This window comes from Rana temporaria, chromosome 9 (assembly GCF_905171775.1).
Source record: "Rana temporaria chromosome 9, aRanTem1.1, whole genome shotgun sequence".
Classification (NCBI taxonomy): domain Eukaryota; kingdom Metazoa; phylum Chordata; class Amphibia; order Anura; family Ranidae; genus Rana; species Rana temporaria.
The window spans coordinates 21,962,224-21,985,536 of record NC_053497.1 but is presented as its reverse complement, the minus strand read 5'-3'; the positions used below and the strand labels follow the sequence as shown (position 1 = coordinate 21,985,536).

Here is a 23,313-nt window from a genome sequence, read left to right as displayed (position 1 = left end):
TGCATTACTTACTCCCAACCCCTAAACTGTATGCATTACCCAATTCTAACCACGAAATTCCATGTTATTTATAGTGTTGGGCAAACAGTTTGAGCAGAGCAAAAGTGCAGTTAGAACATTGGCTGTTCACCAAACACCCAAAGTGCCAGGGCTTTCAACTGTTTGTTTCACCTGCCGAACACCCCACAATGCACTGCGTGCGGCACAGTGCATCCTAAGCCCTGATTGGCTGAAGAAATTAAAGCACTGTGAGCCATGATTGCAGAAAGTCATGACGACTTTGCCCAATCATAGCTTATTGACCCACCCCACACTATAAAAAGGTTCCTTCCCAGTGGAGTAATTTGCATCCTGTTGGGAGTGGAAAAAGAAAGAGCAGGGCTCTTTTCACGGGTACTAGTGGGGTAGTGTGCTATAGTGATTCTAGTGTGAGTGTAGTGTGAATATAGTGAAGTACAGTGCCTTGAGAAAGTATTCGGCCCCCTTGAACTTTGCGACCTTTTGCCACATTTCAGGCTTCAAACATAAAGATATAAAACTGTAATTTTTTTTGAAGAATCAACAAGTGGGACACAATCCTGAAGTGGAACGAAATTTATTGGATATTTCAAACTTTAACAAATAAAAAACTGAAAAATTGGGCGTGCAAAATTATTCAGCCACCTTAAGTTAACAGTAGAAAGAAATGTTTGGACAGCCGCACTCTGGAAAAACCTTCTTGGTTGCCTTTTATCAATAAAAGGCAACCAAACACCACAGCAAAGACAGGGGCATACAGCTGATGTATGTCAGTGCAGTTGTAGTGTGTCCATAATTGTATGTCAGTGCCGTTTTACTGCAGTATATTGTAGTGCGTCAGTGCTGTTCTACTGTACGGTCAGTGTGGTGTGTCTGTGTAATGCAGTGTTTACCACCACATTTTGTGCTGCGTGTTATTTATTTTGTCCTGTGCCTGTTCCCTGTTTTTTACATTTTTGTCAGCGTCAGTCCATAAAACGTTTATTAAGCCCAAAAAAAAAAGGATCCTGTTCCTTTAAAGCATGTTACAGCGCTTGTGCTGTGTCATTTGGCCACTGCATCAGCTGAAACACGTGTCTGATCCTGGCTATGCCCTTCCCCTGTACTTTGACTACGATACATCAGGGCTGCTGAGCAGTGTACATGCCTCCGTCACCTGCAGCTCAGCTCTGCTCCCTGTCTCGTCTTCTCTCCCCTCTCTGACTGTCTGCTCGTGTCAGCAAACCCCCCTGCAGCTCTAATACTTAACATTAAAAGCTCCCATGCCAGCTGTATTAGAACAATAAGTTCCCTTGTGTCTGTGTTATATCATAAATATGCTTATCTGCACTGATAACACACCCTCGTCAGTTGCCTCCTCTCCCCGGCTGACAGTTCCAGTGGGTGGGGCTAAGCACTGCCGCTGACAGACGGAGAAGAGAGACAGAGCCGAGGAATCACATGTTTGCAGGAAGACGCTGTTTTATTAGTTCAGATAAGCATATTTATGATTAACACAGACACAGGGAAACGTATTACACCAATACAGAGGGGATGGGAGCATTTAATTTTATCTGTACTGATAAACACAGCGTCTTCCTGCAATCATGTGACTCTGCGGCTCTGTCTCTGGCTGTAAGCGGCAGTGCTAGGCCGCGCCTGCTGGAACCGTCAGCCGGGCAGAGGAGAGAGGAGGCAACTGAAAGCAGGAAGACTGTGTCATTAGTACAGATAAGCATATTTATGACATAACACAGACACATGAACTTATTGTTCTAATACAGAGGGGATAGTAGCTTTTTATACAAGGGACCAACCACTTAAGGACCAAAAGGATTTGCCCCCTTAATGACCAGACCATTTTTTGCGATACGGCACTGCGTCGCTTTAACTGACAATTCTCCTAACCAACTCTCAGTATGGCCCAACCCTATCACTAATGAATAAAGTATGGCAGAAAATGAAACGCGTAATGAAATATGAAGGTGTCTCTGAATATGCACCGCTTTGGAGGAATAGATATGAAGTGTTATCTAAACTGGAGGCATTTGAACGCTGGTATTCTCAAGGGCTTCAATATCTGGCACAACTTTATTCTCAAAACATACTGAAATCCTTTAGGGTTCTGCAAGAGGCTTTTCAAATCCCCCAACATGACTTTAAATGTCATGCATTGCAGGCTCCGATTAAATGCATCAAGCTAGACGCAAGTCCTATGCCGCTTTAAACTTCTCTGGCAGGGACTACTGAGAGGAAAAAAATTGGATTTTTGTACTCACCGTAAAATCCTTTTCTCTGAGTTTATGGACGGACACAGCATCTTATTCTTGACATAAGGGTATAGCCTTCTATCAGGCGAGGGCTAGGCAGAAAAGCATGTTAAGTGTTAAACATACATCAAAACTGTACAGTACCGCCCTGGGGGGTGGTCCCCCTGGGTACAACCCCTCTCCCTGCATCATGCAGCTCAGTTCGTCAAAAAGCAGTACAAACATAAAAAAGGAGGGGTGGGTGCTGTGTCCGTCCATGAACTCAGAGAAAAGGATTTTACGGTGAGTACAAAAATACCATTTTCTCTCTCGTTCATGGATGGACACAGCATCTTATTCTTGACATTAGGGACACTTACCTGCGGGCCCGGCGGAAGGAAAAAAAACACTTGTGAGCCTGTGAGAGCACAGTGCTCTCACCCCAAACAACATTTTTTAATAATGTCATCCAGCGAGGCTCCAAAAACCTCTAACCCCGGCAGAGCAACTCCACCAGAGCCAACCTGGACATCTGGTCCGCAGACCGGCATAGCCCCACCGCAGATACTGATGGTACTTGACAGCCAGGAAGCTGTATCTAAGGCCGCATTGCAGACATATGTAATGCCATGCACCACCTGGTCCGCCATCATGCAGAGAGGGGAAGCCATTTTCTATCCAAATCACGGTGCAGCAAATCTTGTCCATTAAGGACGTATTAGTGACCCCAGGGTCGTGGTCAACAGTGGCCGCCATGCTGACCCCTATACCCTGAACCAGGACCGGGCCCTGGATACCAGGGGGCCCCATCGGGGGAAATGTCCCTCATCAGGAAACATTCCGCAAAAGGGACAACGGACAGCCATGCGATTTTTTCAGCTTGTAGGACCCAGAAGGGACCGACACCATAATGGATGCACTCACCGTAACCTCCATTTTATTGGAGAGTCCGCACGCGGTGATAAGTGCTCCAACAAGCACCTTCTAGCGCTGACCCGGACACGGAAGCAAGCGAGAACGCAGTTCCGCAGTCCGAAGGTCAGAGCAGGGGACATCTGCCACAGCCAGGCCAAGTCTGAATCAGCACTTTCCCCCGAAGATGGTGTGGGAAGGGGGCGTTTTTACCCCCCTTGCATCCACACACTGCTTTTACCCTGATAATAAGGGACTCCTGGACCACCGACAAGGCGTTCATACGCACCCAGGTACAGGGCACCGGTTGCCACCACAGGGAAAGAAAATGCCAGCTTCTGACGCAATGCAACCCGCACTTGCCTGACACCCATAGGGACCAAAAACAAAATCCACCCCCCTAGCTGCTAGGAGTGAGGGACCCCAGGGGAGTCACCGCTCTGATCCAGGTGCTGCCAGCGCCGATGTCCGCTCTCCCCATATGCCTCCTAACAGGCATGGCTGCAGTGTATTCTTGTACCTGAGGTGTTTTGCGCCATTCAGAAGGGACGTTTTCACCGCTAGAGGCAAAAACCGAGCCGGGACTACAAGAAAATGGCCGCCAGCCACCCCTATATAAAAGCATGCGGTACTACAAGAAAAAAGCACTGGACGCCGCCAAGCGTTTGAGTAAAAAGAACATGCTAGGCCTCAGCGCGGAGGCCCCCCATGGCACCAAACACCCCCAACGGAGAGCAGACTCTGGACACCCCGCACAGCTCCCAGCCAGGACACGGAGCCCCCCCCTGATCAGTACAGCAGGCCCAGTCCCACAGAGCATGGGAAAGGACAGGGAGCATGGAAAGGAAGGGCGGGAACCCCCTATCGACCTCCCCAGGAATGTTCAGCCGTACCACCCTGCCAGAGCAGGGGGACTGCTACTTACCCGTCCTGCGATGACCAGCTGAAGGCATCCCAGACAGAACCCACGTCCGCGCGGTTACAGCATGGCTGTCAGCCCGGAACACTGACACGGCCATAGAGCCCGGTCATGTGTGCCCTGGAGCATATAGCTCACCGGCAACCCCTGGAGCAACGGGGGCATGTCGTGGACGGCCCAGCGCGTAGCTAAAAAGACCAGCACACGCTCGATGTCCGAACTGGGGGGGGACTACAAGGATCGAGGATCCAGTCTGACACCCAGTCGGCAGTTGATAGTATCTCAGGATCAAAAAAAGGGTAGAAAAAAAAAAAAAAATCCCTAGGCCACATGGGCCCACAGGGAGCCATGTCATTCTCCTATGCTAGGCAGAAAAAAAAAAACTGAACCGCATGATGCAGGGAGAGGGGTTGTACTCAGGGCGGTACTGTACAGTCTTGATGTATGTTTAACACTTAACATGCTTTTCTGCCTAGTCCTCGCCTGATAGAAGGCCAACATCCTAATGTCAAGAATAAGATGCGGTGTCCATCCATGAACAAAAGAGAAAAGGCCTCATCTCTATATAGCCAATGTCTAGCCGCCAGGACATAATTACCCGGGTCGGAGAGGGACATAAACATATCAGATGATGACTGACAAACTATTCTGGAGAACGTACAGCGTCACTCTTATCCACTCAATGTCTGACTCGGTTGTTTATTATACACAGGACTTATAGGACCCCCGATAAAGCTATTTAAATGGGGAAGGAGAGACAATTCAGAGTACTCACGATATCAGAAATCTCCTGCAGATTTAGTTCATATGCTGTGGAAATGCCCCATATTGGTCAGGTATTGGCATGTGGTGGTGAGCACGATTAACAGTGCTTTTCATACACACATTAATCTGAACCCCAAGATATCCCTATTGGGTTGCTTGGATGAAGAATTATTTTTGCCTGAGATGCTAGTACCCATCAATAGAATACTGTTTATAGCACGCAAGCTCATAGCCATGAAATGATCGTCACCCAGCCCTCTATCATTTGAGGAATTGCATCTTTAGGTGAATGATACCCTCCTTGAAAGAACAAGTTTACCGAAATAGAACGCTGCATAAATTTCACAAGTTGTGGGAACCGTAGTTGGCAGTGCCTGGTCTGGCTCAGTTTCCCCTGGTCTCTTTCAGTTTGCTGCAAAGTGGATAATTCTTTTGGCAGGACACAAATAAATCAGGCGTAAATTGTTGTGTACTAGTTAATCTCTCAAAGGTCAACTTTACAGCTAGGAAAAAGTTTGGTGCCCAATACAACAAATAGATGGCCGATTAAACCTGTGAGTGGAGGGAGGGGGGCATACTGGTTTATATTGATAGTGGAGGTCAAGACTGAAGCATGTTGGTCAAGGTGCGATGGATGGGATGCCAACTACCATGTGCAAGCATTCAACCCTATACATATACTCTGAGTAATCTACATGTGATTGAGAAGGACAATGCAACTGTAGGATTGGAAATCTACCTGTTTGTACAATATAATAACATGTGAATTGCCAGTTGGTGTACTATACACTATTATCTTTGTGTTTTATTTTCTGTTTGGGTGTGTGTGGGTGTGTATATATATATATATACACACACACACACACACACACACACACACATGACAAATCACAATATTGAAATTTCTGGCGTTAGGTTTAACCACTTCAACCCCAGACCATTTGGCTGGCCAAAGACCAAGCCACTTTTTGCAGTTTGCACAATTGTCAGTTAAAGCGACGCAATGCCGGTCGTGCGACGTGGCTCCCAAACAAGATTGAAGCCCTTTTTTTCCTCCCACAAATAGCGCTTTCTTTTGGTGGTATTTGATTACCTCTGCAGTTTTTTTTTTTTTTTAAAACAAATCAATATTTTTTAAATTTTGCTATAATAAATATCCCCAAAAAATATATAAAAAAAATTTCCCCCTCAGTTTAGGCGATATGCATTCTTCTACATATGTTTGGTAAAAAAAATTGCAATAAGCGTTTGATTGGTTTGCGCAAAAGTTATAGCATCTAAAAAATAGGGGATAGTTTTATGCCATTTTTATGATTTTTTTTTTTTTACTAGTAATGGCGGCGATCAGCGATTTTTATCGTGACTGCGACATTATGGCAGACACATCGGACACTTTTGACACCATTGTCATTTTTACAGTGATAAAAATGCACTGATTACTGTAAAAATGACACTGGCAGTAAAGGGGTTAACCTGTAGGGGGTGCTGAAACGGTTAAGTGTGTCCTAGGGAGTGATTCTTAATGTTAGGGGGCTAAGCTATGAGTGACTCGTCACCGATCGCTGAGAGGGAACAGCTGATCAGTGACTTGTCACTAGGAAATTGTGTTTACACTGACATCTCCCCGTTCATCAGCTCTGTGACCCGATCGCAGGACACCGGCGGACATTGAGTCTGCGGGTCCCACGACCACACAGCGGCAAATTAAAGGGAATGTATATATACGCCCATTTGAGCAGCCGTGGCATTCTGACGACGTAAAAACTTGTGTGGCGGTCAGCAAGTGGTTAATACCACTTTAGATTCAAGGCATGCATTTCTTTCAGTAAATGCACTGGGTTGAGAAGAAAAATGTTTAAAAAAACCAAACCAAAAACTCTAACTTATATTAAAACTAGGAGGGAGAGAATTTTTTTTTAACCTTTGCTTTAATACTCATCTTTGCCGTTATACTCATCTGACCCCTCGAAAGTCCCGCGCGGTCCCGATATGTATTTCAGGCTAAAAAAGCCTGAAATACACCTCAGTGTGAAAGGGGCCTTAGGGTCTTTATGGCCAAAGATCTCTCCATAAAAAGGACACATCAGCCTTATTACTACTACAAGGAATGTTTACATATCTTGTAATGGGAATCTTTTTTTTTTTTTTTTAAAGGGACAGTTTAAAGACAAAGTATGTTTTTTTTTTTTTTATTTAATTTTTATTTAAAGCACCCCCATCCCGTCCGTGCTTACACGCAAAAGTGAACGCAAAATTCCGATGGAAACAAAAAGTGCCAGAAAAAGTGGTTAAAGAAAAGGTAACCGGGTTTCTAAGATAACCAAGTCAGGGGTAGGGATTCTTTTGAGCATAGCGTGCCAAAAATGTTTAGAAAAAAATAAAAAAAAGTCAACTTGAAACTATCAAAAGTACCTGAATAATAGTAAGAAATTAAACAATGCTTTCAAAGACTTTCAAAGGGAAGTGGTAAAATAAATGGTAACTTACCCTTGTTCAGCCCCAATGCCGCTTTCTTCACACATTGATCACCCCAATATCTGGACCTTCACACCTCAGATCATTCTCCATCCCTTTACACCTCTTGATTACTCCAATTTCTTCACACCCTAGAACAACTCCATTTCACCCCTATTCCTTCACACCTAAGCGCACCCCAAATTTGTAGTTCATGGCTGTTGACACAGCAAACATTTACCTGTGGCGATTGCTGCTGGATGCAGAGCCAGGCATAGCAGCTGCACTCGCAGAGCCAGGCATAAGTACCGTATTTATCGGCGTATACCGCGCACTGTTTTGCCCTGAAAATCAGGGCAAAATCGTGGGTGCCCGGTATACGCCGATACCCGCGCCGAGTTTGAATACTGCGCCTACATATACCGAGCGCAGTACACTCGTGTATTTTCGGGCAGTCTCGGCTCCTTCCGCACTCACGTCCTGGACGTACAGGACGTCAGCGCGAGAGTTGCAGAGCATGCCCGAAAATACACGAGTGTACTGCGCTCTGTATATGTCCGCGCAGTATTCAAACTCAGCGCGGGAAACGAGCGGGGAGGACGCCGCAGAAGGAAGCCGGACCTGACGAAGAGGACACCTGCCGCCGCACAAGAAACCAAAACTAAGTACAAAAAATATTTTTTTCCACAGGAATCCGCTGCAACTTTAGGGGTGCGCGCTATACCCCAATAAATACGGTAGTTAGTATAACTAGCTTTGTAAGACTGCATGGTAGTACTTACAAAGACTGTAATAAAGTAGTCTTTGTAGGTCTTTCTATTTAATTGGATTACAAATCCAGTTAAAGCGGTGGTTCACCCTTAACAATCTACCATTAAATCAAGCATAGTAGCGCGAGCTACAGTATGCCTTTATTTATTTTTTTGGCGCCGTACTCACTGTTTAATGCCATAGTGAAGTTTCAGACTCCCCGCGGGGAATGGGCGTTCCTATGGAGAGGGAAGATGATTGACGGCCGGCTATTGCGTGTCACGCTTCTCCAAAAATAGCCTGAGTAGGTATCGGCTCTTCACGGCGCTATACGACGCCTGCGCATAGACTAGGCGCCGTGAAGAGCCAAGTCCTATTTCGGCTATCTCCGGAGAAGCGTGATGCGCCATAGCCGGCCGTCAATCATCTTCCCTATGCATAGGAACGCCCATTCCCAGAGTGAAGTCTGAAACTTCACTACGGGATTAAACTGAGTACGGGGCCCCCTCTTTAAATAGAAAGCCTCAACTGTTCTGGTCTCCAGTCCAGTCCGAGGCAGGTGCACAGCTGCAGCGGGGGCAGAGCATGTGTACACCGATCCAAAAAACCTGTCTCAGGCTAAAAGACTGCCTAATTTGCCTCACAATAGTAATCACCTTTTCCAAAAATGAAGAGCTGCCTGGAGAACCCGACTGCTTCTGTAACCATTGAGAGGGGCAGAACCAATGCCGGTAGGAAAAGTAGTGAGTAGCAGGAAATGTGGGTGTGAACCAGCCTCACTACTTTGCCTGTCAGCAGCCACGACTTCTGTGCACACCGAGATGGGCAGAACTCATCCCGGCGGAGAGTGAACCACCAGCACTTTCTTCCCCATCAGAAGCCGGAGCTGCTGGCTGCTTTGTGGGAGATGGGTCTTTCAGGACTTCTCTTGCATGCCATCCAAAGTGCCACTGCGTGCCACCTCTAAGAAAGGGTGCCTGGGGTTGCTGACCCACAAGTTATACTGGAAATCCATAACAGAGTGGATATAAAAATGTCAGGTTTGTCATGCAACAAAAAAATGAGACAAAGATAAATAATTTTAGAACTTTTTCCACCTTTAGACCCCTTTCACACTGAAGCTCTTTTACAGCTTTTTAGCGGTAAAAATAGTGTGAAAGGGTCCATTGAGAGTGTTTTAATAGCACTGAGTCCTGCAAGCATCTTTGGAGCAGCTTTTGAACGCTAAAAAAAAAAATTCAATATTTTTTACTTTTTGCTATAATAAATATCCCCAAAAATATTCACCTTTTTTTCCCCTCAGTTTAGGCCGATACGTATACTACATATTTAAAAAAAAAAAAAAAAAAAAAAATCGCAATAAGCATTTATCAATAGGTTTGCGCTATATTTATATCGTTTACAAAAAAGGGGATAGCTTTATGGCATTTTTATAATTTTTTTTTTACTACTAATGGCGGTGATCAGCGATTTTTTTTTCATGACTGCGACATTATGGCAGACACATCGGACACTTGACACATTTTTGGGGCCATTGTCACAGCGAAAAGAACTATAAAAATGCACAGATTACTGTGAAAAGGACACAGGCAGTGAAAGAATTAACCAGGAGGGGCGCTGCAGGGGTTAAGTGTGTTCTGTGGGGGGGGCATGGCTGTGCGTGTGACGTCACTGATCGTCGTTCCCCAACACAGGGAACAGACGATCACTGACAGCCACACTAGGAAGAACGGGGAAGGTTTGTTTACACTCACCTCTCCCCGTTCTTCCTCTCTGTGACCCGATCGTGGGACAACAGCGGGGATTGGGTCCGCGGGTGCAGTCACAGAGGACAGGACCGGGTCGCAAGCGCGCTCGCGACCCATGGCTGGCCATTTCAAAGGGGACGTACCTGTACGTCCATGTGCCCAGCCGTGCCATTCTGCCGACAAATAGTTGTGCGGCGGTCCTTAAAGCGGGAGTTCACCCATTTAAAAAAAAAAAAAAAAATCTCCCCTTAGCTTCCTGCTCGTTCGGTCTAGGGGAATCGGCTATTTATATTAAAATATGTGCAGTACTTACCCGTTTTCGAGCTGCATCTTCTTCCGTCGCTTCCGGGTATGGGTCTTCGGGAGCGGGCGTTCCTTCTTGATTGACATTCTTCCGAGAGGCTTCCGACGGTCGCATCCATCGCGTCACTCGTAGCCGAAAGAAGCCGAACGTCGGTGCGGCTCTATACTGCGCCTGCGCACCGACGTTCGGCTTCTTTCGGAAAATCGTGACGCGATGGATGCGACCGTCGGAAGCCTCTCGGAAACCTGTCAATCAAGAAGGAACGCCCATTCCCGAAGCCCATACCCGGAAGCGACGGAGAGGATGCGTCTCGTAAACGGGTAAGTACTGCACATATTTTAAAATAAATAGCCGATTCCCCTAGTAATAACGAGCAGGAATCTAAGGGGGAAAAGTGCCCTCTAAGGGTGAACCCCCGCTTTAAGCGGTTAAACTGATACTTTGTTGAAGTGCCTTTTGATCTTATTACAGCACTCAGTCTTTTTGGGTATGAGGCATCAGCATGGCACATCTTGACTTGGCAATATTTGCCCACTCCGGTTTGCAAAAAAACACCAAAACTGTCAGATTACGAGAGCCTCTCCTGTGCACAGCCCTCTTCACATCACCCCACAGATTTTCAAAACGTTTTTAGGTCTGGGCCATCCCAAAACTTTAACCACTTCCCACCAAACGTCATCATATGAACGTCGTCCTGGACATGTGAGGGGAAGAAATGGTGCAACCAGTGTCGTAACAACCAGGGTGTTACAACACTGGTTGCACCATTTCTTCCCCTCACATGTCCAGGGCCTAGTATATAAACTAACCAGGGCTGTGGAGTCGGTAGATAAATGTTCCGCCTCCTCAGTTTTATGTACTTCCGACTCCTCTGTATTAATATGCGAATGTATTTTATACATTCCTTGAGGGAAAGAAACGCAACCTACCACCAGTGTCATCTTAAGAGCATTATAGGCCCCCGGGCAATACAGTGCACTGGGGCCCTGTCTACACAATTACGCACGAGAATTGCTGACAAAAATCATAAAATTTACTGGCAGAACCACATTTTTTACTGCCACTGCAAAAAAAGTACCTACAATTACAGTTTTCAGTGCCCAACAATGCAAATGTCAGTATTTAAACTATAAACATATAGCTAGTGCTATTAGAAATGTGTTTAAGTTAAACAAAAGTAAAAAAAAAAAAAAAATGTCTTCATTGACATGAAGGTCAGGTTACTATAACCCAGCCAGCACAGAGTTTCCTCTTACATCAGAGTCTGCAGGATTCCCCCTTACAGTGAAAGGGAACTCTTATGTAAAGGGGAACGCTGCAGATCATGATCTAAGGGGGGGAACTCCGATGTGGAGGGGGGGCTATGGTGACCAGAGACAACCTTATATCAGAGTCCACTGCTTTCTCTTTCCCACTTACATCAGGGTCCGCAGACTGAGTTCCCCCTTGCATTGTAAGGGGGAATCCTGCAGACTCTGATGTGGGGGGTACTCTGGTGACCAGAGACCACCTTCCTTAGATTAAATACACAAAGGTAAGGGGGGTCACTAATATAGGAGGGGGAACCTTTATATCAGTGCCCCCTTACATTTTTGCATTCACTCCCCCCTTACATCAGCAACCCCCCGCACTCGTGGAGGACCGGATCTTCTCTGTGATTTCCGCGAACTGGGCATGGGCAGTTCTAACCCGTCACTCTCCATAATTTTTTACTGGGGTTGCTGGGCAGCCGGTGGGGCCCCCCAGGCAAGCGGGGCCCCCGGGCAACTTCCCAGCGTGCCCAATGGAAAAGATGGCCCTGCCTACCACAGGACTACTGGCTGGGAAGCCAACAGTCTACTGTATTGCACAGTTTAAGCAAAAGACAAACACAATGAAAACAAAGTTTTATAAAAAAAAAAATATTAATCAATCAAGTGGCTGGATAGTAGCAGCAGGCATAAACATCAGGAACAGGATCTTTACCAGTTCAAAAATACAAACCACATTATTTGGTTGTTTTAGAACAAAAACAAAGCTTATCTATAATGAACCAAAAACAAGGCTTATCTATAATGAACCAAAAACAAAATCTGTAAAACCTAGAAATGGTTTATATTAATCTTGAAATGTAGTTATAGGCTTAGCAAATTCAAATCAATTCAATGTAGAGTTCTAAGGAAGAGAATTGCCTCTGCCAGATCCTCTTTCATAGAGGCTCTTAAGTCAGACTTTATTATTTTTAGGGCTGAAAATAATCTTTCGACACCGACTTGGGTGGGTGGCATTGCAGTAACTATTCTGGCCACATCACTAACGATCTCTGGATAAACAAGGATGGCTTCTTCAACAGTAAATTTGATGAGCGATCATACTTTTCAACTTCTTTTAGTGCTTTATAAAACTCCTGTTGGAATTTTTTTTTTTTAATTCCAATCTAAATTTAGTAGGAGTCGGTGCATTGTTTGCCGACTCCGACTCCAGGTACCCAAAATTTCCCCCGACTCCTCAGCCCTGAAACTAACTATTTTATACACCCGACAAGGAGGTCCCATCGTCTACACACGTACCCCTTTGTCGCCACCTGGTATCCCATGAGTTGGCAGCCACCTTCCCCGCCTCTTGTGTTTTTTTTTTTTTAGGTGAGCAGTCAAGTCCTTTGTGCCTCTATCTACTATTTTATGATGATTATGTAATGTTTAATTGCTTTGACGCCTTGTCATTTTAATTATAGACGCTCTTCTGATGAAGCGGCAGAAGCCGCGAAACTAGTAAAGATGCTCGATATGACTCTCAACCCACTGCTCCTCCCCCCTCCGGGGACTACTACATTGGTGTTATGTTGGTCTTTTTGTTTTTTAATTCTGTATCCCCATTGATAATGTATTCAATAAAATATGTTTTTTATTACTTACCTGTTCTTTTTTACACTCCTCACCTATGTTATCAGTACCGTGATAGTCCTATCTTGGCCCCAATTTCTCTTTATTTGGCTCTTTGGCTCGGGGACCTTTGAGCCAAAACATATATATCTATATTTTGGATGATGGTACGGCCCTTTTAAGTACTTATTTATTGTTTACCTTCAGAGGTTACATTTCAAATCATTACCACAGGAGTTTTTATAGCCTTTGCTGAATGACAGCAGTTTTTCCAATGGTTTACAGCTTCAGTCTTGAACTATTGACCCTCCACTTATACAAGTGTCTCTAGTCCTGCAAAAAAAGGATTTTTGTACTCACCGTAAAATCCATTTCTCTGAGTTCATAGACGGACACAGCCTTCATTGACCTTAGGGTTATGCTTCTTCCTACCAGGAGATTAAGCATAACCCTAAGGTCAATGAAGGCTGTGTCCGTCTATGAACGAAAGAGAAAAAAGGATTTTTGTACTCACCGTAAAATCCATTTCTCTGAGTTCATAGACGGACACAGCCTTCATTGACCTTAGGGTTATGCTTAATCTCCTGGTAGGAAGAAGCATAACCCTAAGGTCAATGAAGGCTGTGTCCGTCTATGAACGAAAGAGAAAAACATTTACTTAATCCCTTTATCAGTGAGAGGCTAGGTTACCCATGGGCGCTGCATTCCCTGTAACAGCAGAACACAACACTATGGAAAGTATAAGTATTGCTGCTCCTAATTGTGCGTTGCGTGCCATATAGTGAAGCACATGAAAAGCATGCTTCTTCACGGTCACTTAACGTGTTTGTTTTGCGGTTACGTGAGGCACTGCATGCATTGGTCTTTATTCTTAAAGTAGAGAAGTCATTAATTATAACTTTGTGAATTGGGACATTTAAACTTGCTTTTTTAATTCCAATCTAAATTTAGGAGTCGGTGCATTGTTTGCCGACTTCGACTCCAGGTACCCAAAATCTCCTCCGACTCCACACCACTGCTGCGGACCATAGCTTTTGCTGTTGGATGCGACTAAGAAAATGTCAGATAAGACCTACTAGAACTTTATTTGGGGCTAATCAGAGGCACTTTAAATGATGGTAGGTGTGTACTTACTCCTAACATGAGTTTGAATGTGATTGATTAATTCTGAACACAGCTACATCCCCGGGTCATAAGTGGTTGTGCACACTTATGCAACCACATTATTTTAGTTTTTTATTTTCACTCTCCCGATAAAAGATTTCAGTTTTTCAATTGAGTTGTACAGTTTATAGGCGACATTAAAAAGGTGAAAAAAAGTTCTGAAATGATTTATCATTGTCTTTTTTTTATCACATAATCCTAACATTTTAACATGGGTGTGTAGACTTTTTATATCCATTGTAATATGCTTGGAACCATTATATTCTGCAACTTTGTTACAAAGCGCTATATAATACTAGCAAAAAAACACAACACAAAACAAACAGACCAAAAGGTGCACAATATCAAAGATTTAATCCATCACACACAAAGACACCAAGGCTTGTTGGCTTTCAAACTAAACCTTTATTCAATCACTTTCTTTATTCCTCCTGAACGGTCTAGTTGACACAAGTGCATTATTCCGTGCACAGCATGTGAGGAGTGAGCTAGGAAAACCAGGCCGAAATTTAACACTTTTCCAGCAGAATGACAAGATGTCCGACCAAAACAGCCCCTGCCCGACCTCCCTCCCGTGCTTCTACTTATGGTAGCCACACCTCTCCCAGTGTTTCAAAACTTGCAGCAAAAAACTTCCGATAAGTCTTTTTTCTTCATCTCAATTTTGCATTTTTAAAAGAAATAAAAAAAAAAATCCTAGCAATCCAAACCTCAAAAAAATGAACAGGGATGGGGGAAAAAGAAAAAAATAAATATGGGGTGGGGGATTAAACCTTGGCTAGATTGTGTTTACATTCTGCTCTCCCATTGCTCATCTGGATCTGCAATTTATCTGCCCCTCTGCATCTCACGTGTCCCATCGCTTCACACGCTCACAAAGAATAGATCTAATAGAAGATGGGAAATGTCTTTGCAAGGTCTAAAGGCCACACTAGTTAACGGCTGTCAGCCCTTCACAAGCCAGTGGTCTTTTAGCCTTCATAGGCTCGGTCATTTGATCCTACCACTTTACACATTTCATCCAACTCGCCTTCTCAAACCTTCCCCCCAAAACCATCCAACCACCACCAGAAACGGGGCATGAAGAAATAAAAAAACTGTATTGATCAGGTAAATCCATTCAGTGGTTTATTTACAGGTAAACACCTCCGAATTTTTATTTGAAGCTGAAAAAATAGCGTAGGGAATAGTGGCTATTTCATAATGAGAGTGCTCTAGGTTTCTTCTCTTCCAAAGGTTCTTTTGTGGGGGTTTTTTCACATATTTGCAGAATTTACGTTACCATATTCACCAGCTTCTCTACCCTGCGTTCAGAGGTTTTTTTTTCTTTTTTTTTTTCTTTTTGAAGAGTTGAGCGTGTCAACTCATCCTTAGGCAAAACTGAAGAAAAGCAAAACAGAAAAATATATATATTTATATACTTATATATAATTTTCCCCCTGCTCCTCTCCGTTCTCTACATTCCCCAGAGCAGTGATTTCAAGTCTCAGTACAGCCAGTTCGCCATTGGAAGGGAACCGGAGACAGGCGGCAGCTTTAGAAGGCAAGTCCCTCTTCTTGGTGCCAGCAGGGTGAGCAAGATAGATGCATGGCTTGGTTTTGCTTTTTTCCTCTTTAAAGTCCAACAGTAGAAAAACATTATACAGCGGGGTGTTCCTAGGCCAGGCCGAACCCCTCAGAGCACTCCTGGATGGCCAAAAGCAGCATGTGACGTAGCTTCTCATAACTCTCATAGGCTGGCAAATCCAACTGGTTAAAACTGAACAAACAAGAGATGTGTTAATATACAGAAGTAATGGTTTATCAACTTGTCAAATGCAATTGTATGTTTAAAGAACACCTGTATTCTGAAAAGTGAATTAGGGAAGATACACTGGTCTTTCTTACTCAATTTTTTTTTTTGCATTTTAAAGGGGTAAATCAAAACTTGTGACCACCTCAAAGTTTTGTTATGCAGTATTGACTCAAGTTTTTTGCATGCCAACAAAGATTTTCACATATGGACCCTTAATTTCTTAAAAAAGACCCTGCATATATATTTATATTTTTTTTAACAAACAAGGCTGGTCTTTATTGAGTCAACGAAGGTACAAGACACATTACAAGCAATAAAAGACCTTGCATATATTTTACAGCAGTTATGCGGCCACCTTCAGGTGACAAGAGAGCGAGAGAGAGCGGGCGAGAGAGAGAGCGGGCGAGAGAGAGAGCGGGCGAGAGAGAGAGCGGGCGAGAGAGAGAGCGGGCGAGAGAGAGAGCGGGCGAGAGAGAGAGCGGGCGAGAGAGAGAGCGGGCGAGAGAGAGAGCGGGCGAGAGAGAGAGAGCGGGCGAGAGAGAGAGAGCGGGCGAGAGAGCGCGAGAGAGAGCGCGAGAGAGAGCGCGAGAGAGAGCGCGAGAGAGAGCGCGAGAGAGAGAGAGAGAGAGAGAGAGCGCGAGAGAGAGAGAGAGCGCGAGAGAGAGCGCGAGAGAGAGAGAGCGATCCCAGCTAGGCAAAGCTTCAGTTTCAGTCCCTGTGTGCTTTGATTTACTTTAAGAAAATAAGTTTACTGATAAAGCAGAAATCCCATTATTCTAGATCCCAGGCCATAAGGTACCTTTATATCCATTATGATAGGGTTGTCTCATAGCACCTGAATGAGGTGAAGGCAACAAATGGGGGGGAAAAAAAGCCCCAAAAAATGAAACAAAACAGGTTAAAACCTGACATAGCAGGCCGCACCAACATTGCTGGTAGAAGGAGCCATCACTGAAACAGTGGAACTCTGCACTTTAGGCCGTAAGCTTGCAAAACATGCTGACAGATCAACTGAGAAATGGTAGCATGATCCTTCCCTTTAGGAAGCATAACGAGGGAGACTGACAAATGGCAGCAGTCAACTTCAACATATAAATGCACGAACCCCCCCCCCCCCCCCCCCCAGCATCTGAGGTTTGGGACAGAAAGGCAGTAACCAATGTCCTGGTTTAGATGAACCGAGGTGCTAGCATCACCTTATGATCAATCAACAGAATGGTTCCTTATAGGATACTCTTTGAACCAAAATTAATGGACACAAAAAAACAACCTTCCGAATCAAAAGGACTAAGGCAGGGGTTGACAAATTTGCTTGGAATCTAGGAGCCAGCTAAAAAAGTTAGGAGCCAGAAAACGCGCCCCGTCCTGACGAGCTTGCGTGCAGAAGCGAACGCATACGTGAGCAGCGACCGCATATGTAAACGGTGTTCAAACCACACATGTAAGGTATCACCGCGATTGGTAGAGCGAGAGCAATAATTCTAGCCCTAGACCTCCTCTAACTCAAAACATGCAACCTGTAGAGTTTTTTTAAACGTCGCCTATGGAGATTTTAAAGGGTAAAAGTTTGACGCCATTCCATGAGCGGACGTAATTTTGAAGCGCGACATGTTGGGTATCAATTTACTTGGAGTAACATTATCTTTCATAATATTAAAAAAAAATGGGGATAATTTTACTGTTGTCTTATTTTTTTATTAAAAAAAGTGTAATTTTTCCCCAAAAAAGTGCGCTTGCAAGACCGCTGCGCAAATACGGCATGACAGAAAGTATTGCAACGATCGCCATTTTATTCTCTAGGGTGTTAGGATAAAAAATATATATAATGTTTGGGGGTTCTAATTAGAGGGAAGAAGATGGCAGTGAAAATAGTGAAAAATTACATTAGAATTGCTGTTTAACTTGTAATGCTTAACTTGTAATACCAACGGCCACCACCAGATGGCGCCAGCTTACACATCTGGTGGTAATAACTTGTAATACCAACGGCTCACCACCAGATGGTGCCAGCTCACAAAAAAAAAAGCCAAGTCGCCAGGTCCCCATTTCTAGTCGCCATGGCGCCCGGGATTTGTCGACCCCTGGACTAAGGGACTATTCCGATTAAGTTCAAAAGGATTTCTACAACAGAAAGAACACAGTTTAGGTCCCATGGAGTCAGTCGCTTGAGGAACAAGACACGTGACCCCCTTACACAAAGGCACCAAACAATGTGAGGTAATTGGTCCCAGAATCACCAAGGCCAAAATCTGATCTTTTGAGTCCATCAGGATTTTGATTGAGTGAGAACAGATTGGGGAAAAGCCAGAATGTGAGCCAAGACATTGAGCTTATTATTAGACAATAATATTTCCAAGTCATGTGGTAAATATTCCAAGAAGTCCCCTTCCTAGCCTAAAAAAAAAAAAAAAAAAAAAAAGCGTAGGAACAACCGCAGACACTCCCATGTCTCTCAAGACGCTGGATTCAACAGCTTGCCGGTAAAAGCCAGCATCAGGTAAATAATGATGGAAGATCAGACCTTGCGATAAGAGGTTGGGTCGGCCTGACAATTTGCAGCGCTTGGCATGTGGACAGTGCAGGAACATAGATGAAATCTACTTCCTCCTGAGCAGCTGGACTTCTGGTGAATCAGCGTTGATGTAGGCCACTGCCGTAGCATTGTGTGACTGAATCCTTACAGGGTAGGCAGCCAATACATGTGTCAATTTTTTACATTCAACTCCACCTATACATTTGAGGAGTATGGCGGGCCATACCACAAGGGTCTTCAGGGATTCGACCGCCCTGGACTTTTATAGCACTCTGCCGGTTTGCAAGGTAATATTCCATTGCAGAGGATACCTGTACGCAGAGTCTGGTGACGACCAGCAACATTGCAGGCCTTCCTTGCGTATCCAGGTACCATTCTACTGGAAGTACCAAGTCATGGGCAGTGGAGAGAGATTGCATGGGCATATCACCTATGACACTAGCAAAAAAAAAAGAGATTTTTAATACAGCTTACCTGTAAAATCTTTTTCTTGGAGTACATCACGGGACACAGAGCGGCATTCATTACTATATGGGTTATATGGAGTACCTTCAGGTGTAGACACTGGCAATCTCAAACAGGAAATGCCCCTCCCTATATAACCCCCTCCCATAGGAGGAGTACCTCAGTTTTGTAGCAAGCAGTATGCCTCCCAAAATGGTCCTCAAAAAAGAGGGGTGGGAGCTCTGTGTCCCGTGATGTACTCCAAGAAAAAGATTTTACAGGTAAGCTGTATTAAAAATCTCTTTTTCTTTATCGTACATCACGGGACACAGAGCGGCATTCATTACTATATGGGATGTCCCAAAGCAATGCTTACAATGAGGGGAGGGAGAACATCTCCAAGACAAAAGGATTTAATTTAGAGATATACTCAAATCATAATAAATCCAACTTAGTTGAGAAAAATAATTTTAAATTTTAAATTTAACTCAAAAAAGAGGAGCCCCCGGAATCCGAGGGTCTCAAACTGCAGCCTGCAGCACTGCCTGCCCGAAGGCAGTATCAGTATTCCTTCTTACGTCCAACTTGTAGAATTTTGTAAACGTGTGGACAGAAGACCAGGTTGCCGCCTTGCAAACTTGAGCCATAGAGATCTGGTGGTGTGCTGCCCAGGAGGCGCCCATGGCTCTAGTAGAATGAGCCTTTAATGATACTGGAGGAGGCAACCCTTTCAAGCCGTAGGCCTGAGTGATTAATTGCTTAATCCACCTAGAAATGGTGGACTTTGCAGCTGCCTGCCCCTTCTTGGGCCCATCCGGTAGAATGAACAGCACATCCGTTTTCCGGATCTTCTTTGTAGCTTTAAGATAGGCCTTCATGGCCCTGACAATATCCAAGGTATGCAGCAACCCTTCCTTTCTGGAAGTAGGTTTAGGGAAGAAGGATGGTAATACCAAATCCTGGTTCAAATGAAAACTGGATATGACCTTCGGTAGGAAGGATGAGGGCGGAGAACGACCCTGTCCTTATGAAAAACAAGATATGGTTCCTTACAGGATAAGGCCGCTAGCTCCGAAACTCTTCTTGCGGAAACTATGGCAACCAAAAATACTAACTTCCTTGTCAGTAGAACCAAAGGAATTTCAGCCAACGGCTCAAACGGTTGTTTCTGTAAACTTGACAGAACAAGATTTAAATCCCACGGACAAAGCGGGGATTTAACTGGAGGTCTAATACGTAAGACCCCTTGAAGGAAGGTCTTAACCAGCGAGTGGGTGGCCAGCGGCCGCTGAAACCACACTGACAGAGCAGAAATCTGTCCTTTGATTGTGCTTAATGCCAATCCTTTATCCACTCCTAGCTGGAGAAAACTTAATACTCTATCGATGGTAAATTTGCGAGAAAGCCATCGCTTGGACTCACACCAGCCTACATAGGCCTTCCAGACCCTGTAATAAATCACCCTAGAGACCGGTTTCCTGGCTCTGATTAGGGTAGAGACTACTTTCTGAGACAGACCTCTACCCCTGAGAATCAGGGATTCAGCTTCCAGGCCGTCAAATTTAGATGCCGTAAGGCAGGGTGGAGGATCGGACCTTGCGATAGCAGGTCTGGCCGTAGAGGAAGAGTCCAAGGGTCTCCCACTACCATCTTTAGGATGAGTGAGTACCATGCCCTTCTGGGCCATGCTGGAGCTACCAGGATGACTGGTATGTGTTCCACCCGGATCCTGCGCAGCAGGCGGGGTAGTAACTGGAGCGGGGGAAACGCATAAAGAAGTTTGAACTGATGCCAAGGGCAAACCAACGCATCGGTTCCGCAGGCCATCGGATCCCTTGAGCGGGATATGAACCTGTCTAGTTTCTTGTTGAGTCTCGATGCCATGATATCCACGTCCGGCACTCCCCATCTTTGGCAGAGTGCTTGAAAGACTTGTGGATGCAGAGACCATTCCCCCGGCCATAGAGTCTGGCGGCTTAAGAAGTCCGCCTGAAAGTTGTCCACTCCTGGAATGAATATTGCCGATATGCAGGGCACATGCGCCTCTGCCCATAGGAGAATCAAGCTCACCTCTCTCTGAGCGGCTTGACTCCTGGTTCCCCCTTGGTGATTTATGTATGCCACGGCCGTGGCATTGTCTGATTGAATTCTCACCGGGAACCCCTGCAATTTTGACGTCCAAGCCCTGAGGGCTAGTCGAGCAGCTCTGAGCTCCAAGATGTTGATGGGCAACTGCTTCTCTGGCTTTGCCCAAGTACCTTGGCGAGTGCAACCATCCAAAATTGCTCCCCAGCCCGTCAGGCTGGCATCTGTGGTCACTATCTTCCAAGCCACTGGGCTGAAAGACTTCCCCTTCAGTAGATTCTGAGGGTCTAACCACCAACACAGACTTTGTCGGACTCTTGATAAGAGCGGCAACGGGATATCCAAGGCCTGTGGCCTTCTGCTCCATGCTGACAGGATGGCTGCCTGTAGGATGCGAGTGCTTAGAACCAGTAGGATTAATTCCTTGATGGCTTTTACCTTCCTCAGAGGTAGGAACACTCCTTGTTGTTCTGTGTCTAATCTCATGCCGAGATATTCCAACTGCCTTGTGGGCTGGAAAGCTGACTTTTCTCGATTTAGGACCCAGCCGAACCTCTCGAGGTATTGGACCGTGAGGGCCACTGCTCGCTCCAAGCCGGGAGACGAGTGGTCTATGACTAGGAGGTCGTCCAGGTATGCTAGGATCGTGACCCCTTGGATCCTTAGCTTGGCTAGGATCGGAGCTAGGACCTTCGTGAACACCCGGGGGGCCGTAGCCAACCCGAAGGGAAGCGCCACGAATTGGAAGTGACGCGAAGCCACCATGAAGCGTAGATATCTTTGATGTGGCTGATAAATTGGAACATGAAGGTAGGCATCCTTTATGTCTATGGACGCCATGAAGTCGTCCTTCTGGAGTGTGGCAGCTGCTGACCGCACGGATTCCATCCGAAATGAGCGGATCTTTAGATATGCATTTACCATCTTTAGGTCCAAAATTGGCCTGACATCTCCATTGGATTTTGGGATGATGAATAGGTTGGAGTAGAAACCCAGCCCCTGTTCCAGGACTGGTACCTCTACTATTACTTCCTGGGAAAGTAGATGATCTAATGCCGATCTTAATGCGGCTCCCTTTTCCGGATCGTTTGGAATCCTCGACTTCTGGAAATGAGGAGGAGGAAACCTTAGGAAATCTAATTTGTAGCCTGTGGCCACGGAAGACCGTACCCACTCGTCGGGAATGCTGGCTTCCCAAATCTCTGAAAAGAGTCGCAGCCTTCCCCCCACCTTCGTGGGTGGGGGCGCCCCTTCATAAGGTTGGCTTGGGGGCTGGTTTTGCTGGTTTGCGAAACCACTGCCTTTTGCCTCTAACAGCCTGTCCTTGTGATTTGCTGTTGAAGCCGAAGTTTGCTTTTGCAGGAGGCCGTCGATACTGCTTGGCATTAGAGGGCCCCTGCCCAGGGGAATACTGTCGTTTAAACGCAGGCCCCTGAACCTTCTTCTTAGTTGGCAAGAGAGTACTCTTGCCGTTTGAAATGGTCTGAATGTATTTATCTAGGTCTTCTCCGAAGAGTCGTCCTCCATGGAAGGGGAACCCTACCAGGAGCTTCTTGCATGGGGGCTCAGCCTCCCAGCTTTTTAACCATAAGAGTCTTCTCATATGGATAAGGGATAACGATAAACGTGACGCTTGCTGGATAGAATCCTTGATTGCGTCTACCGTAAAACATATGGCCTTAGGGACATCCGAAAATTCTTCTGCCTGCTGGGCAGGAATAAGTTTAAGCATCTGCTTAAATTGATCCGATAATGCTTGAGCGACCCCAATCGCAGCCACAGCTGGCTGTACTACTGCCCCTGCAGTAGTGAAGGAGTTCTTAAGTAGTGCTTCCAAGCGCTTATCAACTGGATCCTTGAACACCTGTATGTTTTCTACAGGGCATGTTAACGATTTGTTAACACATGAGATGGCTGCGTCCACTGCAGGAGTAGCCCATCTTTTGGAAAATTTTTCTTCCATAGGATATAGGACAGAGAACTTCTTAGGTGGTAAGAAGATCTTATCTGGCTTGTTCCAATCTTGGAACAAAACTCCCTCTAATAGAGGATGGATCGGAAACACAGCATTGCTTTGAGGCGCCCTCAGTGAGCCCAAAGCTGAAACCGTCGATACCTGGAGATCTGGTACTGGCAAGTTGAATGCCCTATGGACCAAGTCCGACAATCCTTGAATCCACCAGCTCTCCCTCAGGGAGACTGCCCCAGACTCCTCTGTATCCGGATCCTCGATCCCTGAACCTACTTGGTCCTTGTCCAAGAGGTCGTCCAATTCCCCTGAGGAAAGGACCTCCTCTTCTGAGGGTCCGCGCTCGGGCGACGGAGATCTATTC

General features: G+C 45.4%; 1 protein-coding gene across 11 annotated transcripts in view; it reads right to left on the bottom strand.

The window, feature by feature from the left end:
• Nucleotides 1-14,460: 14,460 nt before the first annotated feature.
• Nucleotides 14,461-23,313, bottom strand: part of HUWE1 (HECT, UBA and WWE domain containing E3 ubiquitin protein ligase 1) — a 207,481-nt gene continuing 198,628 nt past the window's right edge. For all 11 annotated transcript variants that reach the window (XM_040322927.1, XM_040322930.1, XM_040322933.1 and 8 more), the window contains one exon: nucleotides 14,461-15,882. In XM_040322927.1, the coding sequence (XP_040178861.1) occupies nucleotides 15,780-15,882 (103 nt within the window). In that variant the 3' untranslated portion in view covers nucleotides 14,461-15,779. The remainder of the gene's footprint in view (nucleotides 15,883-23,313) is intronic.